The sequence below is a fragment of the Sphaerodactylus townsendi genome, linkage group LG01, assembly GCF_021028975.2.
Source record: "Sphaerodactylus townsendi isolate TG3544 linkage group LG01, MPM_Stown_v2.3, whole genome shotgun sequence".
In the NCBI taxonomy this organism is placed as follows: Eukaryota; Metazoa; Chordata; class Lepidosauria; order Squamata; family Sphaerodactylidae; genus Sphaerodactylus; species Sphaerodactylus townsendi.
This window is the reverse complement of record NC_059425.1, coordinates 64,934,707-64,955,604: the sequence shown is the minus strand read 5'-3', so window position 1 is coordinate 64,955,604 and position 20,898 is coordinate 64,934,707. Positions and strand designations below refer to the sequence as shown.

The following is a 20,898-nucleotide window of genomic DNA, read 5'->3' as shown; positions in this document are numbered from 1 at the left end:
CCGAAGCGTATCTGCACATTCCAATTCACAAGTCCCACAAGAAATTCCTCAGATTTGCTGTCAAGGATCAACATTATCAGTTCAAAGCGTTACCGTTTGGCCTGGCTACGGCCCCAAGGACTTTCTCAAAAGTTCTTCTAGCACCAATCATCTTGTTACGGGAACAGGGTATTCACATATACCCATACTTGGACGATCTTCTGATCTGCTCAAGATTCGTTTCCCAGGCCAAAGAGGATGTCGAGGTGGTAAAAGAAACTTCATCATGACACGGTGTTATTGTAAACAAAGAAAAAAGTTCCTTAACTCCCTCCACACGTTTGGAACACTTAGGCGCCATGTTAGACACATCCAAGGACTCACTCTTCATTCCAGAAGAAAAAATCGAAAAAATATGCTGGGCAACACTGGAAGTCATGACCAACAAAGTTCCCCGCTGAAACTTGCAAGTCTTCTGGGATTGTTCATTTCAGTAATCGATCTATCTCAGTGGGCCAGGTTACACGCGAGACCATTACAGCAATTTCTGAGGGCGCACCAGCTGGACATCATGATCAGAAAAGACAGAAAGGTGATATAACCTTTGGTAGTTCGACACAGTCTTCAATGGTGGACGAGACGTTCCAACCTGAGACAGGGAAAACGCTATCTGCATCTAAATCGCAATCAGATATTCACAGACGCCAGCCTTCTGGGCTGGGGAGCCACTCTCAATCAACAATATGTCCAGGGAGTTTGGTCTCAGGAGGAATCTAAAATGCATATCAACCTATTAGAGACCTGAACGATTCGTCTGCCCCTACGACACTTTCTTCCACAGATTCGACATCAGCATATTGTCATCCGAACAGACAACATAGCCGCGAAAATGCATATCAGCAACCAGGGCGGCTCAAAATCAGCAAAACTTCATTGGGAAGCAATGAAAATCCTTCGGTGGGCAGAGGTGAATCTAGCCTCGCTGGAAGCTCTGCACATCAGAGGGATTCAGAACTCAATGGCGGACTGGCTAATATGCGAAAACGAGTCACGACTCGATCCAAAGATCTTCAATCTGATCTGCGAAACTTTCGGTTGTCCAGAGATCGACCTCTTTGCCTCCCAGGTGAATTCACAACTACCGTTGTTCATGACTTGGAATTACCATCCACAAGCAGTGGCAACAGATGCCCTAAACGCGACATGGCCCAAAACACTTCTCTATGCCTTTCCTCCATTCCCGTTATTACCTCGGCTCCTGCGCAAGATAATCGCGGAAGGGGCATCAGTGATCTTAGTAGCCCCCAGATGGCCCAGAAGACCTTGGTTTTTGACGGTTCTGGAACTGGCCATGGCAGATCCGTTAACTTTACCCATCACTGCCGAATTACTGACTCAGGGACCTATAGTTCATCCCGATCCTGCATGGCTCAAGCTGACCACGTGGCACTTGAACAGAACAACCTGATGAGGAAAGGGTATTCGGAACAGATGACATCTACGGTCTTAGCAGCTAGGCGTCGTTCCACGATTAATATCTATAACTCTTCATGGAAGGCCTTTGTGAGATGGTGCCATCGTAAACAACTCAATCCAGCAGAAGCATCGATCAAAGTCATCCTGGAATTTTTACAGCATGGCTACTCCTTGGGACTCAAATGCTCCACATTGCGCAGACAACTAGCAGCACTCGCCACAGTTCTTCCTTCTGTAGATTTCAACCCGATCACTAAACATCCAGATATCTTGAACTTTTTGAGGGGAGTCCGATTGTCCCAACCGGCGGTGATGCACAGATTTCCTTCTTGGCGCTTTCATGCAGTCTTGTCTGCACTCACGAGATCCCCATTTGAACCCATACAAACGGTGCATATCAAGTGGGTAAGGATGAAAACCTTATTCCTGATCACAATAACATCAGCAAGAAGAGTATCTGAATTGCGAGCTCTCTCAGTAAACTCAAAATTTTGCGTCTTTCATAAAGATCGGGTATGTCTTCGTACGGACTCTACATTCGTGCCAAAAGTGAACTCACAATTTCATATTCGTCAGGAGATTGTCGTTCCAAACTTTATGCCAAACCCCTCTCATCCCAAGGAGAAGCTTTGGCACACCTTGGATGCCCGTCGGGCCTTAAAGGCTTACATTATCAGAACAGAGAACATCCGCAAGACGGAGAGTTTATTCATAAACATTAATCCGCCCAAGACCAGAGCTCAAATGTCTAAAGCAGCAATCAGTAATACTCTGAAAGCATGTATATGCGAGGCATACAAAGCGTCTGGTCTTCCCATTCCACCAGGAGTCACCGCTCATTCGATTCGCAATGTGGCTGCCAACGCAGCCTTCCAAAATCACGTCTCAGTGGAAGACATCTGTAAAGCGGCAACATGGTCGTCCATATCCATTTTCGTCCGTCACTACAAAATACAGTCCCTGGCCTCGGCAGAGTCTGCTTTTGGCAGAAGGGTACTGGAGAGTATTATCGGGGATTGATGAAACCCACCTGAATTCGGTACACTGCTCGGGGAGGTCCCATCCAAGATGCCCCACGCCTACAGTAGAAGGATCCATTGGATACTCACCATGAAGGGTCTTTCTACTGTAGGCTAGTGGGGCATCTTGGCCCTCCCTAGTTTCTATTAGTACCCGATTTTACTCTCTTAGGGAAACTTTAGTTTTTCCTCAGATTTATTATAGTGGTTAGGGTTGTTGTTGAGCCGTTGTTTGTCTCCATGTTACTATTATATGTTCGTTGTTACTTGTGTTTCAATACTACTATGCCAGACGGGGGAACTGAGGGAAAGTCACCCTAGGGATTACACAGGAAGTGCATGGAGAGGATTTTTTGTTGTTTCCTGCCTCTCTGCAATTGGTGGATAAGACACCCATCCAAGATCCCCCACTAGCCTACAGTAGAAAGACCCTTCATGGTGAGTATCCAATGGATCCTTCCTTGAATGCTTCAAAAAACACATCAGGAGAGAGTGGCTCAACCCTGCAGCCAACAAGCTGCTCCCCCCTTCCAATGCTACAAACACCCCAGTGGATTCCCCAGTGGCTGCCCTGCACTCAGGAAGTTTGGTAGCAAAAGAGGGTGAAGGCAACATTAAGGATTCCTTGGACAGGCTCTCAACCTTTTTTTCATTCACGTATCCCTAGGCAACTCATTTCCCTAAAACTGTACCCCCACATTAGCAAACCCATTACATATTTTTGCGAACCTCCAAATGGTCTGGTGTATACCTCTGGGGGTACATATACTCTAGGTTGGGAACTACTGCCCTAGATTATTTTGGAATCCAGTAGGATTCATGAGCTTTTAGCTGTACACCCTCTTTTGTGGGATGTTGGAGCTATATTGACCTTGGTTTTGAGTAGGCAGTGGTCAAACTGTGGTTCAGGGTAAATCTTGAGCCCTGAAATCAAACCTGTCCTCAGAAGTTCAGTGCAGAAGATTAGGTCTTGTGTGGGGCCAGTCACTCCCACCTCCCCCAGCAAGACTATAAAGGGAAAGTGAAGGCTGAAGGACTAGCCTGCATCTGTTAGGCAGAATTCCTTCATCCAGCCTTCTGTTCTATTAATTCCTGGTCCTGCTTGTTTATGATGCTTTCCCTTGTTCTAGTCATTCTTTGCTAAGTCTGTTGTTTGCTCTGAGCATGCTGTTTTCTAGTTCTTCATGTGCTCCTGCCTGTGTGCCCTGATTCCCCTAATCTTGATACTGTTGTGATTCATTTCAGACCCAGTGAGCCCAGTAGCTTCATCCCTTTAATCTCCTGCAAAAATGTCCTGGCAAACTGGATTTTGAACGTTGTATTGAATGGGGACATGAATAGTAAGAGTTACATGTGTGCCTCTTTGGTTCACAAGATAGGATTGCATGCCAATGTGTTCTGAAGGGTGGCAGAATGTCCCTGTTGATAGAAAATGTAACTGTGTGAGTCCATAGGATTATGTTGCCCAGAGTGTCTTTGGGTATATAAGAGGTGTCTTGATGGATTATAGGAGCTGCCCAGTTATATCAGAGCAGTTGTCTGTCCAGTCTAGCATCCTGTTTCAGAGTGGCCAACCAGATGCTCCTAAATGGCCAGAATGGAGCATATGAAGGCCAAGATATCTGTTGCTCTTCAGCACTAGTATTTAGAAAATTATTTTAGAAGTCCCAAACCCATTGATTTTTGTTTTGCAAAGGTATTTAAACATTTTAATAATTCTGGCTGTCATTATCTGTACTTTTTAGAGGTCTATAATACTTTTCTACTTCATTGACAGTCAGAACTCAGCACGGTATTCCCGATATGACTACATGTTAAATATCACCTGTTTTAACATCAATCCTGGTTCTGGACGGGTGGGTGGGGTAAAAGTATAACAAAATAAATAAAATCCTTTTTCTAATAATCATTACCATACAGTTTGCCTATTTCATCATTACTGTACGCTGAATTATCATTTTCAATTAATTATTCATCATAATTGCAAGATACCTTTCATGATTCATTGTCCACCAGTGTACAATAATTCCCTGAGCTACAACCAACCTTATAGACGCAGCAGAAACCAGGAAGTGAGTCACATGCTTCAGAATTGGCAGTGGTGGAGTGAGGGGAGAGGCAATGAATAACCAAGAAAGGAAAATAAAGGTGCTGTTGGAGTGTTGGAGTGAAATGGGGAAAAGATCAGGATATATGGATGGAGATTAAGCAATGAATGGAGACAGATGAGCCTTAGATAAGGGTTTAGCCAACTCCCCCCCCCCCTTAAGTTGTTTTTTGTTGTTGTTAGGTGCTCCTGAAATAATTTTTAAAAATGATGCATTGTAGCTCCAGGCTTGAGTTAACAAAACACACACCCTTTCCCAAAGTGTCATATGTGAAATTTGTCATTGGGCTTTTGTAATTAAACCTGTTTGCTAGAAGCAAGGCATTCAGCATCCAGAGAAAAATTCCTCAGGTGTAATAAGTGCTGTCAACCACATCCAATGTATGGGGATCCTATGAATCAGTGTCCTCTAAAATGTTCTATCATTAATAGTCTTGATCTGTAGTCCCTCTTCCTTCTTTGAAACCAGAGTAAACATCTGACATTTCTCATTCCATATGTGGTAATAGTCTTTGTTGTAAGTTTTTGAGAGTCACTTTACTCTCATGTGAAATCAATGCAATGGACTAATAGTTGAGTCTTTGATGTCTCTCTTTTTGAACTGTAAAGTGAGGGTTTCCAGTTTATCGATCATTGTTTTATTTTCCATATTTGTTTGTATATTCTTGTTAAGATCCTCCACCAGTATCATCTTCCACTACTGCTTCTAGCCAGTAGTTACCCTTCAAGGATGCCTCCACACCCATCACCACTGGAACTATCTGTTCATCTGCTGATGTGGTCATTGATTCCTGAATGGGATGGATGCATCTTAGTCTAGTGTCTCAGCTGTGAACATTCTGCATTGAGTGACTCTGCTAGCATAGCCTTTTGACAGACGTGACCCAGTAGAACTCTGGCTGCATAGATCCCTATTGGAGAATTGGGTGCCCCCCCCCCCCCCGCAAAAAAATTGAAGCAAGCCTTTATTGGCATAGACAGCAGTACAACAATAATAAAAACAGATTTAAAAGCATATACAATACAGGATATACATGTTAGGACGAAGGAAATCTACTGGCATTTAGTAATTTCCAGGAGAAAGTCTGCCACTACCATACAGAGAGAAGGATCAGGGTTGTCCAACAAGTAGTGTAATCTAAATAAATCGGGGAGATTGGGTAAATGTAAAGGAGTGAGATTCACATACTTGGATCTGATTTCCTTGAATCTGAGACAGTGAAGTAATTGGTGGGCCAGAGATTCAACTGAGCCATCGTTACATGGGCACAATCTTTTAGCCTTTTCTTGCTTATTAAATCTGCCATGTAACAAGGCAGAAGGCATAACATTAAACCTGGCGAGCATTATGGCTCTCCTTTGAACAGGGTTTATTAAGCAATACAGGTAGTGTGCTAAGTGGCCCCATTCAAATGGGAGAGAAAAATGCAGGGGGGAGCACGTTTTCTTGGCTGCGGTGATTAGGGTGGAGAACTCTCTATCCAATAGTTGACCTTTTAATTTCCTATAAGCTTCTGAATAGGACAAAGGGCAAAGTGAATCCACTGACAGTCCGATAGAGGCAATTTTTTCTTCAATTATGGAAAACCAGGGTTTGGAATGGGTGTCAGAGAGCAGATGGTGGACCAGGGAGTTACAGTCTGAGAGAAAATGAATTCGCAGCCAGAATCTAAAAGTCCTCAGCCAAGCGGCTGATTCCAAGGAGTTTTGACCTAACTCCAGACAAAGGGCTGCATAGGGCACGCAATTTGGGAGTCCAGTTATCTTGTGAAAAAAATTGGATTGAAGAGAATTCAAGGAATAGTTAATAGCTTGAATCCAAATTGGGACTCCGTTAAGCAATCTCGAGGCGACTTTGGCATTGAAAAATTTGAGGGCAGGGGGGATAAAGGAGTGGCCACTGCTGTAAAAGAAACGTAGTAGTGCTGACATACTATTAGATGTAGCTAGGAGAGCGGCCTTCCTCTGGGTTGCCTATGAAAGGTTAAAGGAGAATGAGAGGCCAAGGTATTTATAGCACTTAACCTGTTCAATTTGGGTGCTTTTCATTGCCCATGTGAGCTTCTTAAAGCGCCTAGAGAAGACCAATACCTTGGTTTTTTCATAATTTATTGTCAGTCTGTTGGATTCACAGTAATCCACACAGCGCTTCATTAAGCTTCTGAGGCCAACTCTGGATCGAGAGAGAAGGACAGCGTCATCTGCATAGAGCAGAATTTATACATGGGATGTACCCAGTTTTGGGACATGGCTGTTCACTGCTGAGAGGGCAGAGGGGAGGTCAGTTAAGAAAAGATTGAAAAGAGTGGGGGCCAGGACGCAGCCCTGTTTGACCCCTTTGGTAATTGGAATACTGTCTGTCAAAAGGCCTTCGTGGGAACACTTGATCCGGCAACTGGTATTTGTGTGTAATTGCCTAATTAAGAACAAGAGTCTGGCATCATTGTTGAGGGCAGCCAGTTTTGTCCAGAGAAGATCTCTCGGCACAGAGTCAAAGGCAGCCTTTAAATCAATAAAGGCAGCGTAGAGTTTGTTATCTGCATTGATTGAATATTTACTGGCTAGGTGTAATAGCACCAAGGCGTGGTCCAGAGGAGATTTCCCCTTGCGAAAGCCTATTTGTTCAGCCCCCACTGCACCAGAGTGGGAAAGCCACAGCTGAAGTTTCTTCAGTAGCAATTTGGCATAAATCTTCCCTATCGCTGAGAGGAGGCTGATGGGGCGAAAGTTGGCAGGCTCTGAGTGACTTCCATTTTTATGGATGGGAAACACAGTCGCAGACAGCCAAGTCTTGGGTAGGATACCTGAACTGTTTACTTGGGTAAAAAGAGTGGCCAGGATAGGAGCCCACCAATCAGTATGAAATTTCAGAATCTCTGGAATTATAGAATCAGGGCCAGGGGCTTTCCTTCCTTTGAGGTCCTCTAACAGCTCAACTACTTCTTGAGATGAGACAGGAGGCCAACTTGGCAAATCTAAAGAGATGGGTGAAAGAGATCCATTGCTTAAAATATCGTCGTTAAAAAGTTTGCTAAAGTAGTCATGCCAAATATCAGGGGTAATACAGGTAGGGTAGGAGGCTCGCTTCGGTTAAAATTATTCAGGACAGCCCAGAGTAGCTTTGAATTGTTGGAAGGCCGCAAAAAAAATAATAAAATAAAATGACAGCACCCTTGTGGTTTGGTAAACAAATATGAAATTGCTTCAAACAAGAATAACAACATTCAAGGCAGCAAACATTTAATACAAACACATCTGGTCTCCCCAGATATTGCTTTGTTATACACTAATATGAATAGGCTAGAAATACTGCAGAGTCTAGACTCCTTTTGATATGGCTCTCAGCTTTGCTGACACACACAAATTCCTACTCCAAGTTAAGGTACTCATCCAAAAGGGGGAGAATTAATTAGTTTATAATTGTTTTTGTCTATCCTGTTTAATTACTTCATAGCATGTTTATCTCGGTTTCTCATTGCAAATTTAGTGTATTTAGACTATATATGGTAAGAACACCTAATCATATGTAGAACCTGCTGGATCAGACCAGTGGTTCATCTAATCCTGCTGTTTTTCACCGCAACCAACCAGTTGCCCTGGAGGGACAAAAAAATGGTGTCACCATTATTTATTATGTGATTTTTATGTGTTCCAAGTACCAAACATCCAATGCCAAATGAACTTCAGGAGTGAAAGCCATTCTGCTTTGGGTATTATTGGCAAACTGTTTCATTACTTACCCTATAGATTCCAGATAATTTACAGAGAAATCCATCAGCACCGGTTTCAGTACTGGCCCTTGTGAGATTCTGCTGCTTGCTTGCTTCCAGTGTGAGAACTTTCCATTTATTCCTACTCTCTCCCTTTATTGTTCAACCAGTTTCTAATCTATTTGCTTGGGCATTTTAGCTGAGTGAAACTGCTATAACAGTCTGTCTTGGAAGATATTTAGTCAGGCCCATTTTCGTCCTAGTTTTGTGGCAACAAAATTGCTAGAACTGTACACAGCTGGCAAATGGTTATGTTCATGAATAATGAGGCATATATAACTGAAACGAAGTTGTAAGTACATGGAGCTGAAATTACCATACATTCTTCTGTTTATTCCTCTTCCTACTGATTTCAGATGGCATATTGTAAGCTTCTTGGGGTAGGGACCTGCTATCTTGTCTTGCGCCCTGGAAACACCATGCATGCTGGTGTAACATTATTATTAGCAAAATGACCTTTCAGTCATAGAAGGTGTTCAAAAATAAAATGCCCAGGGAATTAATTATTCTTGTACTATCTGTGCCTTTACAAAACCCTGGAGTCTTATATAGCCTTGCTTATTTGTTGTGAAAAATAATCCAAACAAGTCTTAAGATATTTTTATGTCTGCATCATAAATAATCAGCATATTTTGAAGTTCGTATTTAGAAACTAAAGCTCTGTCCTTATACTGAGCTTTCAGCTCAACATTTGGCATTTTGTGAAAAGTAGTCTATTCTGATTTGTTGATACACTGCGTATTTTAAAAATAATTCTGTGTCTTAAAAACCCTAACATCTGAATGGCCATATGATGTGAGAGAAGCGAAGTAGAACCATAAAGAAGACAAGGGTTCTTACATCAGTTCACTATAAAACTGTGCTTCAAGCCTGCATGTAGTCTCTCTTTGAGCATATGTAGGTTTATCTCAGGTAAAGCATTCCAGGGCAGTTTACCATAAATGTTTCATTCTTTTTAGGGGATGAATTTTAATGTTTCAGTTTTTCCATTTTCTGATACTGGAAAATGATCAAACACAGAACACTTTATCTTCTCATAATTGTATCGAAATAACTGCCTAACTTCAGTTTTTAATATGCTTGTTAAAAGTACCTGGTCGCTCTAAGGTTCTGCAGCAGTATGACTAAGTAACACAATCGTAGTTAAATCTGTAGGAGCATATACTCTTTTCCACATAAAAATTAAAGTAGAATTGTAAATTCATCCACCAGATGCTGAACTTTATTTGTTTCCGAAGGCTCCTCCATATTTGAGATGGGCATGGCAACTCTTAGCTGTTGTAAAAAGGCAAGATTTGTTCATAGTTGTTTGACATACTATAAATGCTTTTTTAAATCAAAGTACCATGTTTAATTCTTTGCAGAGTAATGGTTTGACAAAGGCCTCGCATAAAAATGAATTATAATACTTTTAGTCATTTGGGACTATTTTTCTACTATGGAAAGCATGCTACTTTCTCTTCTTCTGCGCCACAATTACAATTCTACTTTAATTTTTATGTGGAAAATAGTATAGGCTCCTACAGATTTAACTACGATTGTGTTACTTAGTCATACTGCTGCAGAACCTTAGAGCGACTTAAATCTTCATATGGAAAAGAATATAGCTGTGATTAGAAGTTTTGCCATACAAGTAACTGATTTATAAGAACATCATTAATTCTTATGTAAATCATAGACTTGGGACAATCAGTACTTTGAAGAGCTGAACTGCATAAGGCAATATTTACTACACAAAAAAAGTAGAGGGTCATGAAGAGACCTAGTTAACAATCCTCAGAAGATCTACTCAGTCTCCTTCTCAGGTCTAGAGTTGTGAAGGCCCAGAAAAAAACTTGCGCCTCCCCGTGATTTTTTCTGATGGAATGAATGACATAAAAGACAAGGCTTTACTCAAAATGTGAACATATAACCTTCACGATTCTTTCTTTAAATGTAAATAATGTTGGCAACAGTTAATATGCTATAATATGGGTAATAATAGAATATTAAATAATTCAGTGTTTTCAATTTTATAAGGTTTAATTTAAATCCAGACATGCTGATAGTCCTTTCTGTTGTGACTATCTATGCTTTATTTTGTTTCCTACAGAATTTGTGAGAAAATAGTTATATGCCTAATAACCTGGGTTAGTTCCCAAGAAGATTAAAAAATATACAGATTGATACAGAAAAATGCAAAATGTTAAAAGGCAGATTCCCCTTCCTGATAACAAAATATGGTGTTTCTTTACAGCCAAAATCTTCCCAGAACACCTTGTGAGATCTCAGTTGCCATTTCAGGTTCTGAGACAATTTGTCATGATAACGCTTGCTTTACCAAGCCAAGCATTGTGGTGGCAGGAACAAATCCAGTGGAAAGGAGAAGGCAGAGGCAACTGAGGGGAAGGAAAACAGGGGATGGAAAATGTGGGAGCAAGGGCAAGATCATATGGGTGAAACAAGCCAACTGTGGGGGGAAAATGGAAATAGAAGGGCTAGGCAGAAGTGCTGGAGAAAGCAAGGGCTTGTGGGATGAAGCTGGAGAATAGAAAGGTGGGGAAATAGAGCTGGAACTAAAAAGGCAGAAGCAGGATTTGGTGTGAGGGGATTGTGTTTCTACCCCCCCCCCCCGAATCATCATGGGTTCCCTCTTGTTACAATTAATATCTAAACTTAGAGATGTAGCAGCAATCTCCAAGTGTATTAGGCAGCCCAATCCAAAGCTTCCCCGCTGTTGAAAAGCCCTCCATTGGTCTCAGTGGGTTTATGCCACCCAAAAGTTCACTGGAGTCCTGAGAGGCAGTGCCGGGATGAAACCAACTAATTTTGACTCCACCCCTGGCCACGCCTCTGGCACACCCCTGCCATGCCATTGGGGGCACAGAGCTGCTGGTGCAGCACTTTTCCCTGTGTTGGGGCATCTCAGCAGACCACAGTGGCTGCTTGTTGGTGGATTTGCCCCTGTGCCAGAGTAAGTGCCCTGGGGAGGGCAAATCTTCCAGTATAAGTCCCCATCGCCTCCACAACTGCCTGCAACCTCCTCCACTCTGGACTGGGCCATTAGTTTGTTGCAGTTAAGAGCATAGGTGTTAAAGCCATTAGAAATCAATAACACTGTAGTAAAATTAAGTTTTTCATTATATGCACTTAGGAATAGTCTCCTCTCTATATAGCCAGCAGTTTCCAGAAGTAATACAAAAACCTGCCTTAAGTAATAGATGTGGATAAAGTACACACTTCACACCACAAACAATATCTTTTAAAAACTACTTTTGCTTCTCTCTGATTACCAAGTTAAGAACAATCAGTAAATCTGGACGCTGAGTTAAACATTGGCCTGTTCAGTAGTATGTCATCCTGTACAGTAATGGCTGTCATAATAACTACATAACAAATAAAATGTCATTTGAAATATAAATGATATAGCTTTCAAAATGCTATTTTCTTTTTCTAATTGGAATCAGTTTCTGAAAGATCTATAGCTTCCATTTCTGAATGTTCATTCATATCCTCATAGAAAAAATCAGAGACTTGCCCAGGTTGAAGCAAGCTTCTCTAACCATTTCCTGTTTTGCTTCCTTGTTTATTTCATGTGTTTATTTCCAAACATAGACTAGTTTCTTTCACAGGCTGCATAAGATGAGTAGGGGCATTATAATTGCCCAGTACTGTAGTTGGTTTTATTAGAAATCAATTTAAGCAAGTAAATAGCAGCTGAAACATAATTTTAAATTATTAGTTCGCTGTTGTGTGTTTTCTGGACTATGTGGCCATGGTCTGGCAGTTTTTGCTCCTAATATTTTGCCGACTTCAATGCAGCTGTTCATTCTGGCCATGAAAACCTTCAATAGTAATTTAACTAATGATTCCATATTTAATAAATACTTGCCCCCTCAACATTTTCCCATTCATTTTTTTCTGTTTGAAAAAATTGAAAAGCAGTCCTGAGGATTGGGTTAGAAATTGCATTTCCCTCAATTATCACATTTCTTTTCCTGGGTCTTCAGGTCAAGTCAAATATTATTATTTGTTCTTAATGCCCTTTAAATTTCATTTAAATTCCACCATATTTAATATTAGATCTCAGTGCATATTGAATTTTCACTACAAAACTCTATATTAGTTTAAAATAGTATGTTATACTGTGCTTGTGCACATTGTATGCATATAACTGTACTGAAATCTGAATCATATACAGGCTTTAATTACTAATGCTACGTTCCTTTTAAAAATAATTGCTATTTTTCTTTTGTTTCAGCCAAGCCTTTCACTTTCAAAGTGAAGCAGATGCGATTGCATAAAGAAGACTTTGAAATCTTGAAGGTGATTGGCCGAGGAGCCTTCGGGGAGGTAAGAGTCACTTGGATCAGAGTGTGCTAGCAATGTTCTCTATAGTAAAGTGTTTGTGTACTTTGGAAACTTAGTATGTACAATGGAATCTTATAAGATATATCGAGATATCTGGATGTTGTAACTATTGTAAAAAGCTACTGGTTATAAACTGACATTCAATTGATGCAGTTTTTTTTAATTGATGGTTAGCATTCATTGACCAGGGGCATTATGATGTAGCACTTGCTAATGGCATTACATTGCTTTTTTAAAGGGCTTGTGGATTGGAAATTGTGTGTTTATATATCTAGAAAACCAGTGTGCTATGAAAATCTGGAGACCATTTTTTTCTTTTCAGCAAGAATCTTATCAATAGGTACTTCTTGTACTTCATCAAGTGTTCACTTAATATTTTTGTTTTGTTTTGGAGTGACCGTGTGTGTGTTTTGTAGGTGTAAACAATATTCACAGCACAAGACACCCGTGTGCTTGTTTCTGGGTAAAATGTTTAACTCTTAATGCTTGAAATAAGGATCAGCAAAAGTGTTCATTGTCACTGATCTTTGAATTGCCTTACAAAGGTCTTCTGATATGAAATTTGAAGGGAAGTTATGGATTCTTCCTCAAAGGAAAACAAATAAAAATCTCAGAAATGTCATATAAGCTGCAGCAGAAATTCAGGTAGTAGAGAGAGGGTGGCGTGCTTTCTCGGCAAAGTTTTTGTTATTTTTGTTGGAGCAAAGGGGAGCAACATAATAAGAGAAGAAGAGGAGGAGTTTGGATTTATACCCTGCTTTTCTGATAACTGATTACATATCTTCTTTGTTGTCCATCCTTCGGTCTGCAGGACTGTACATGTTACAAGGAAAATCTCTGGGGTGTACCACAAGGTGTTCTTTCATACAGAGTGAGGAATTGGCTGTCACTGTTTCTTGTCTGTTGTACTTTACTCAGATACAAAACTTTTTGCTAGTGTTCAAATGCACATAAGTGCTTCCTTGGAAATACAAATGGGAACAAAGTAACTAACTCTTTAACATTCCTACCACCTGTAGTGTGTTTCCATTTAAACATTTGCTCATCCAAGAAGCAGTAGGAATCTGTAAGCAGATTCCACTCCTCATAACTGCCATTAAAATGTTTGAAGAAGGAAAGGCAAATGTGTTGATGTACAAGACTTTGTGAGAGGCAAAAATGGTTTGAGAGCAAGCCAGACAGCACTTGTGAGAAACATGGAAAACAGTTGGAAGAAGGATTTTAATGCCCCCTCCCCCCACTAAAACCAAAATGTTTATATCAGCACATACCAGGCATTTTTAGCAAGCTGCTCATGGAGGAAAAATATACTTTTAAAAACATTAACTCTTCAGTTTTAATAAATCACAGGGACTGGGCTTTTAGTATTTTTTTAAAAAGTATGACCATCACTTCAGAATGTTTTATTTCTTTAACAGTTGCTGGTTTAGGAACTTATGTGCTGGAATATATTTAGTAAGAATCCGAGTTTTTGTTAACACTACTCAGACATTCACTATATGAATGGAAGGGTGGAATCACTCATGGCAACAGGATTCACTTCTCCATATGTTAGTCACTATATATGTATAGTTGCCTATATGTGATGCACTGGAAAAATGTTTACAATGAAATGAATACATTAAAAAAGTGTTGTCCCTGCATTTACAGTGCCTGATAGATGACTTTGCTTGCACTGTGAACCCTTCATGGGGATTGGGCATATGAGAGTGATGGATTCAAGTAGACATTCATGTTTCCTGTTTTTGAATCTTAATCAGTGCATTCATTTGTAGAGAAGATCTGATAGTGTTTCTGTCTTCCAAGTTTAATTTATGGCATTAGTGTATGAATTATTTCCAGATGAAGTAAAGGAGTTTCCTAAAGATATGATGAGTTAGAACAGGGAAGTATTTTTGTTCTCCTGTTGTTTTGACCATGTGATTGCAATGAGACCATTCTGAGATGTCAGAACATCTTTTCAACTATGCTAAAACATTGTCATCCAGAAATCATTGAGTGTAGGTCTGCATTCAGTTGTGGATCAAGTTCTATGGAATTTCATCCTGTCTCTGTGTGTGCAGAGTTAAATATAATACCACTGACAGTACTGAGATTGGGAGTATGGTATGTATGGCTTTCCATTCTCAATTCATTCCAGGGCTGAAAATGAGATTCCTCAGCAGTAAAAAGACAGGGGATGATAGTTATAATTAAAAAACACAATTTACATTTGTTGTACCTGCCCCTACCTAGAGGTGATTACAGAAATTCACTTTATTCAGGCAACAAGTAGGCAGCCTTAAAACAGTACAACTCAACTAGTTACTGGAAAATGAAAAGGAGTATGCATACTAGAATGAGCATCCCATAATTTTCCTATTGGTTGACCCATTCCTAACATTTTGTTACAAAGTTTCATATATGCACATAGAATTTGTGGTGTTATTGGTTTTATAAATACAAATATGTTGAAATAAAAGCCTTGTTATTTGAGAAAAGCATGGAAAAGATACACTTCTATTAGCAATATTCTTAAGTCTCTTTCAATAATACCAAGATGGGTAAAAATGATTTTACAAACCACCTATAATTGTTTGCCTTAGATTTTTTTTATAAGTATCACCTCAGTTCAAGACCCCATATCAAATGCAATGAATTAAAGGTTTTCTTAAATATAAGAAAGAAAGAAATCAAATGTGAGTCCATCAGTGAAATATACAATAGGTCATCTGTGACTGAGGTAAAGTATGAATAGGTATGATTCTCTCAACTGAATAGCATAGAAATTTACTTTCCATTCCTAAAGTAACACTGTTTCGCCAAGTTAACTACCACCCTTGCTTTTGGAAATTTCTGGGAGATTGAATCACAGTCTAATAGTGCATCAAACTCTGTATTACAAGTATAGAAAATTATATAACTGTGTGATCCAAAAAGCATGACCACAAGCTTTATTTAGTTGCAAATGAATCTATTTTAATACAACTGCCAATCAGAACGCTTTCTTGTTCAATAAATAGTGAGTTACTAATAGAAAACCTTGACATAAATCAAATCTGGGTTAAATCTTTCTTCTGTTATATAGTGATTTATGATTTGAAATTTTTAAAATTTCCTTGATTGAAATCAACCCATCCTAACCGCTGTTCCCAGTAACAGGTTTTTGTGCTAAACCGTATTGGGAGGATTTAATCAACAAGATGAGTTATATGCTTGGACCATAAATTTGATTTGAATAACAAGGATGTTTTGCACTATTTGGTTGGGCAGCGGTGAAACCCATGTTGCTGCAAGAATGGCAAGCATGCACAACTATTCCATGTTTAGACACAGTTCTGACATGTGCACACAGGATGTGGGGCCAGTAAGCTTCTGCCTGCTTTCCTACCCTCAACATGTAGAGGGGATGTGCTCAGGACTTATTGTATCACTTGGTCATACTGCAAATAAGTGAAATAATGAATTGCAAGCCTTGGAATGGTGAGGGTCCACTGTACCTTGGTAGGGTGTTTAGCTCCTCTGTATTGATTAACAATGTATTGATTAGCTTCTCCAAATTCCCGGTTTTCATTTTCTTTACAAAAGTCTCTAGCACTTTGCTTGGTGTGCCTTATTTATTTTATTTATTTATCACCCACTTTTCTCATTGAGACTTCAGGCAGATTACAGACTCCAGCAAGTCTTCTGAACAGTTGCGTGTACAATTACTTGGAAAACATTATTGAGATGTAGTAGAGTTGTTCTTTAAAAAAAATCTTTTCATTATCATATATACACACCACTGTCCCAACCAGTCCTTCTTAGCTGCTGAAATGCTATTATATCTGGTGGTTCCAGACATAATTATTCTGGATTATTCACTTGGCCTCAAGAATATTACGTTCTGAAGGGTGCCCATTGTAAGGTAGCTGCATTTTAAGGAAGATTAACTAAGAGGTCTTCCTGCTTCATGCAGTGTGCTTCCTGTCTGTATGACACATAATTTGGATATATATTGGTGGGAAGGGTTAATTCTTTTCTCCACATTTTTTTCTGATAGAAAGCTGCTATTTAACCTCCAAGGAAAAAAGACAGATGTAATTCTGGAGCCTGAGGAAACTGACAACCACTCTTTTAATTAGACAGACAGATAGATCCAGTTGTGAATATTCCATGTCTTGTCTAGTATTACATTAGCAATAGAATACGCAGCTTCCTTCCTATCATGGAAAAACTGCTGAAATCCTCGTCTCAACAATTTATAATTCAGTCTTTCCTTCTTCTGATAGCTGTCAGTCAGTAATGCCTGTTCTATCCTTTCCCAAGTTATTAAAGATGAAAAAAAAATTGCAGAAGCCTACTATCAGCTTGGCTTTTCCTAAAATCCTATGACATAAGCTATGATTTCTGTATAGATCTTGCCATTAGCGAAAGCATGTACCATTGTGTAAATATATACTAAATTATACCACATTAGCTGTGGCGTACATATAATATGAAAATTAATTTCCACAAAGGAATGTAACATCTGCTTATTTTTCATGTGAAATATTAAATAATTTCTATATGCAAATAATTTCTTTTTATTTCAGCAGAGAGCTAATAAAGTGCAGTGTAATCTCTAGTGCAGGGGTAGGGAACCTGCGGCTCTCCAGATGTTCAGGAACTACAATTCCCATCAGCCCCTACCAGCATGGCCAATTGGCCATGCTGACAGAGGCTGATGGGAATTGTAGTTCCTGAACATCTGGAGAGCCGCAGGTTCCCTACCCCTGGACTAGCCTCCTCTCGGGCAAGTTTCACATGGACACCTGCACCCAGAGTACAACTCAGCCTTCATCCCAGCATTTGATAAAATCCAGTCAAGAGAGACGCTGCAGCTTAATCAGAACACAAGTGTGAAAAAATATGCTCATAAGCAAGCAAAAATATTTTCAGTATCTGTACAATGAATAAATCTATATGGTCTTGTTTGCTGTGTGTCTGGTGTTGCTTCTATAGTTTCCAGACTCATTATCAGAACAGTGGAGGCAGACACCTCTGGTCTCTGATGCTTCCACAGTCATATCAATGAAAAAGAAAGGCAGAAAGTTTTAATGTCATGGTCTGCGCATATGGAATTGTAGCTGAATGTAGGTGAAGGAAATTGACTAGGTTTGGGCACCTGTGGAAGTCCCATCTTTTCTACCCATGTATAAAGGGATAAAAAGATCCAGACAAATACATTAAACCCAGCAGTTAGCTCACTTGTGAGAGATCCTGGAAGATAATGAGGTCTCAGCCATACATGCATGCAGGCTGAGGGCTGATTGACCCGCAGTGTGGAATCCAGTGCGGCGTTTTGTTTCAGTTTCATAGATGGCACTACTCCAGACCAGATAGAATTACTACAGGTTCCCTTCTCCCTAGTGGTACTCTGTTACCTGTTTGCTGATTGTTTTAAGGACCGGGACATGAAATGGTCATGCAGTTGATTGTATCACTCTTCTGAGGTTATTGTTGCATAATGAATTAATCACTACAGCTATGGTGATAACGTTTTATTCAATTCTGCAATAATTTGCACATGTTATAATGCAAAGTATGGACAAGCAGCCAGTCACAAAGACTTAATGTAGAGCTCATAGTAGCATAATGAGAGCCTGTGTTAGAAAGGAATATAATATCTGATGTGCCTTAAGCAGCACAATTAGGTTACTTTTTAGGAAACAAGGACATGAAAACTAGTAATGAGGTGTGGGATGATAAAATGAAGAAATGCCCATACATACCACCCTACTCTATTGCATGTTCCAAGCAGTAATGCATCTGCATTAGACACCATCAATGCTTATCTGCCAACATGAACCAGGAGGGGATTCATACTGTTTTCTTTTTCTGACAATCTAAGAAAGGAATTTGGTAAACATGGACCACAAACACATTGTGTTGGAGGAAGGACTGTCCCTCATTACATGTGAGCAGTGAACATGGTTCAGTTGTTTGATATGTCTGAAGCATAAATGCTTTATGCAACTATATAAAGGGATGAGTTGGATACTGAGCGTCTAATGCAGCAGTTCTCAACCTGTGGGTTGCGAGTCGACCCCTTTGGGGGTCGAAACGACCCTTTCACAGGGGCCGCCTAAGACTCTCTGCATCAGTGTTCTCCATGTTAGGGTTGGGGGTCACCACAACATGAGGAACTGTATTAAAGGGTCGCGGCATTAGGAAGGTTGAGAACCACTGGTCTAATGAGAACTGCTGATGCCCTTCATGGAGCAAGAGCTCTGTGGGAGAGCAGTTGAACCCTGTTCTGTGACCATTACACTTAAAGCCTCACTCATAAGAGTTAGGGCTCTAGTTTGAAACTTGAAGGGAGACTAAGCACAGGATTATGCTATTGGTACAGTAATCAAAATAAGCGCTCTTCAAAATGTATGTAATCTAACTTACTATGGATTTTTTAAAAAAAGAATTTAGATTAGGTATGATTATTTAGGTATTATGGAGCAGTAGCAACCGTACATCTTAGTATAGATTTTCTGCTATTTCCAAGCATGTGTTTTGATTAAAAAATGCCAAACAATAGTTATTTGAAGACAAACGTGAAACAGTCTTTTCCTTGATCGTACATATGGGTTAAAGGAAATCTTGTGGAGATCCCCAGATGTGAAGAAGGCATGTGGTAATTATAAATGAATAAGAGATGTTATACTTTACCTGGACTGTATTCCATGTGATTTAACCTGTGACAAATAAGAGGTTTTAGCAAGTGGTAATGTTGCTACATAAAGAATCAGGTTGTGGCAAACATAGTGGTGATAAAAGTGTCCTTAGCTTTTTTGTAGTACAATGGTCATAACTATCTAGAATAGCAGATATACAGATTTATGAACTCTTAGGAAATCCCTATATACTTTTAAAAACAATTCCATATGTGCTTGTGCCAATAAATATTTTGTGCTGCAAAGTGAATAAAAACTCAAATTCTCTGAGACTGTTTCCTCAGCTATAACGTAATTTTTTTTTAGTTACTGAGACATAATGTTGTGGAAAGATTGTGTGATAATGAACTGTGCTGGAAATTTCTTGAAGTACACAAATATATATTTTAAAATGTAATGTTATGTTTTACAGGTTGCTGTAGTCAAGTTGAAAAATACAGATAAGGTATTTGCTATGAAAATACTAAATAAATGGGAGATGCTGAAAAGAGCTGAGGTAAGACTTGAATCAAGAAATATATATTCAAGATACTATTGTGATATTTCATGTCAATGATAAAGAAATGGTAGCCAATGATAAGAAAATGATGGATACTAAATGCAGTAAATATTGGAATGTAATATGAGCCCTTCGGAGCCCTTCGGGGATCGGGCGGTATACAAATTAAATAAATAAATAAATAAATAAATAAATAAAAATAAAAATAATAATAATAATAATAATAATAATAATAATAATAATAATAATAATAATAATAATAATAATAATACCTAAAGCAACATGATTCTTCCGCATTTTCATTTTCAGAAAAGGTCCATCTAGCCTAGCATTATCTGTTCAGACTGTCAACATCTGTCCATTGGTTTAAGCAAGGGGTCTTTCCAAGCCCTCCTACTTAAGATCCTGGGAGACAGTGATCTACGAGCCTTTCAGGCCTATTTGTCCGTCAAAAAAATATCCAAATAGCTACCAACAGTCTTTACAGCCAGGTTTACAGTTTCCTCCCTCAAAGTTAAAGTGTGAACAAGCTGCTGTCTTCTGTATTTCCTAGGACCATGTAGGACCACACTGGGTGTATGAACACCCTTGCATATGGTGTGCACAAGAATGTTTGTTATGATTATTATGGGATTAGAGTCAATTTTATTTTCAGAATAATCTCTGTTAATGTCTTAATCACCATGGGAAAAGCCTTTACTAGAATTTGAGACAAAAATTTAATTTCAAAGAAGTGTACAGTTGGAGTAATGTTGATTTTGTAGACTCTGCAGAGATCCAACATTCCTCACTGTTTAAGAAGTGAAAGCAGGCTGGAGAAAGAAGTTATCACTCATCCACTTTCTTTGTCCCAGAGCACAGTTTCCTTCACCAGTCCTCTTCCAGTCTTGCAGTTATGCTGTAGTAGTGTTTACCACTGATAAATTTAACCAGGTTTCTGACTTAACCACTATGTGAAATTGTCTTAAATGCCGATGATTAAGGTGACAAATGGAAGGAGTTGGCAACCGGTTCTCATAGTTGACTGTCA

The 20,898-nt window shown here is 39.5% G+C and overlaps 1 protein-coding gene across 7 annotated transcripts in view; it reads left to right on the top strand.

Annotated features, from left to right (window-relative positions):
* The window catches only part of CDC42BPA (CDC42 binding protein kinase alpha), a 201,204-nt gene that overhangs the window by 52,052 nt on the left and 128,254 nt on the right, over positions 1 to 20,898 (top strand). For all 7 annotated transcript variants that reach the window (XM_048508656.1, XM_048509047.1, XM_048508957.1 and 4 more), the window contains exons 2-3: positions 12,592 to 12,683; positions 19,782 to 19,865. In XM_048508656.1, the coding sequence (XP_048364613.1) occupies positions 12,592 to 12,683; positions 19,782 to 19,865 (176 nt within the window). The remainder of the gene's footprint in view (positions 1 to 12,591; positions 12,684 to 19,781; positions 19,866 to 20,898) is intronic.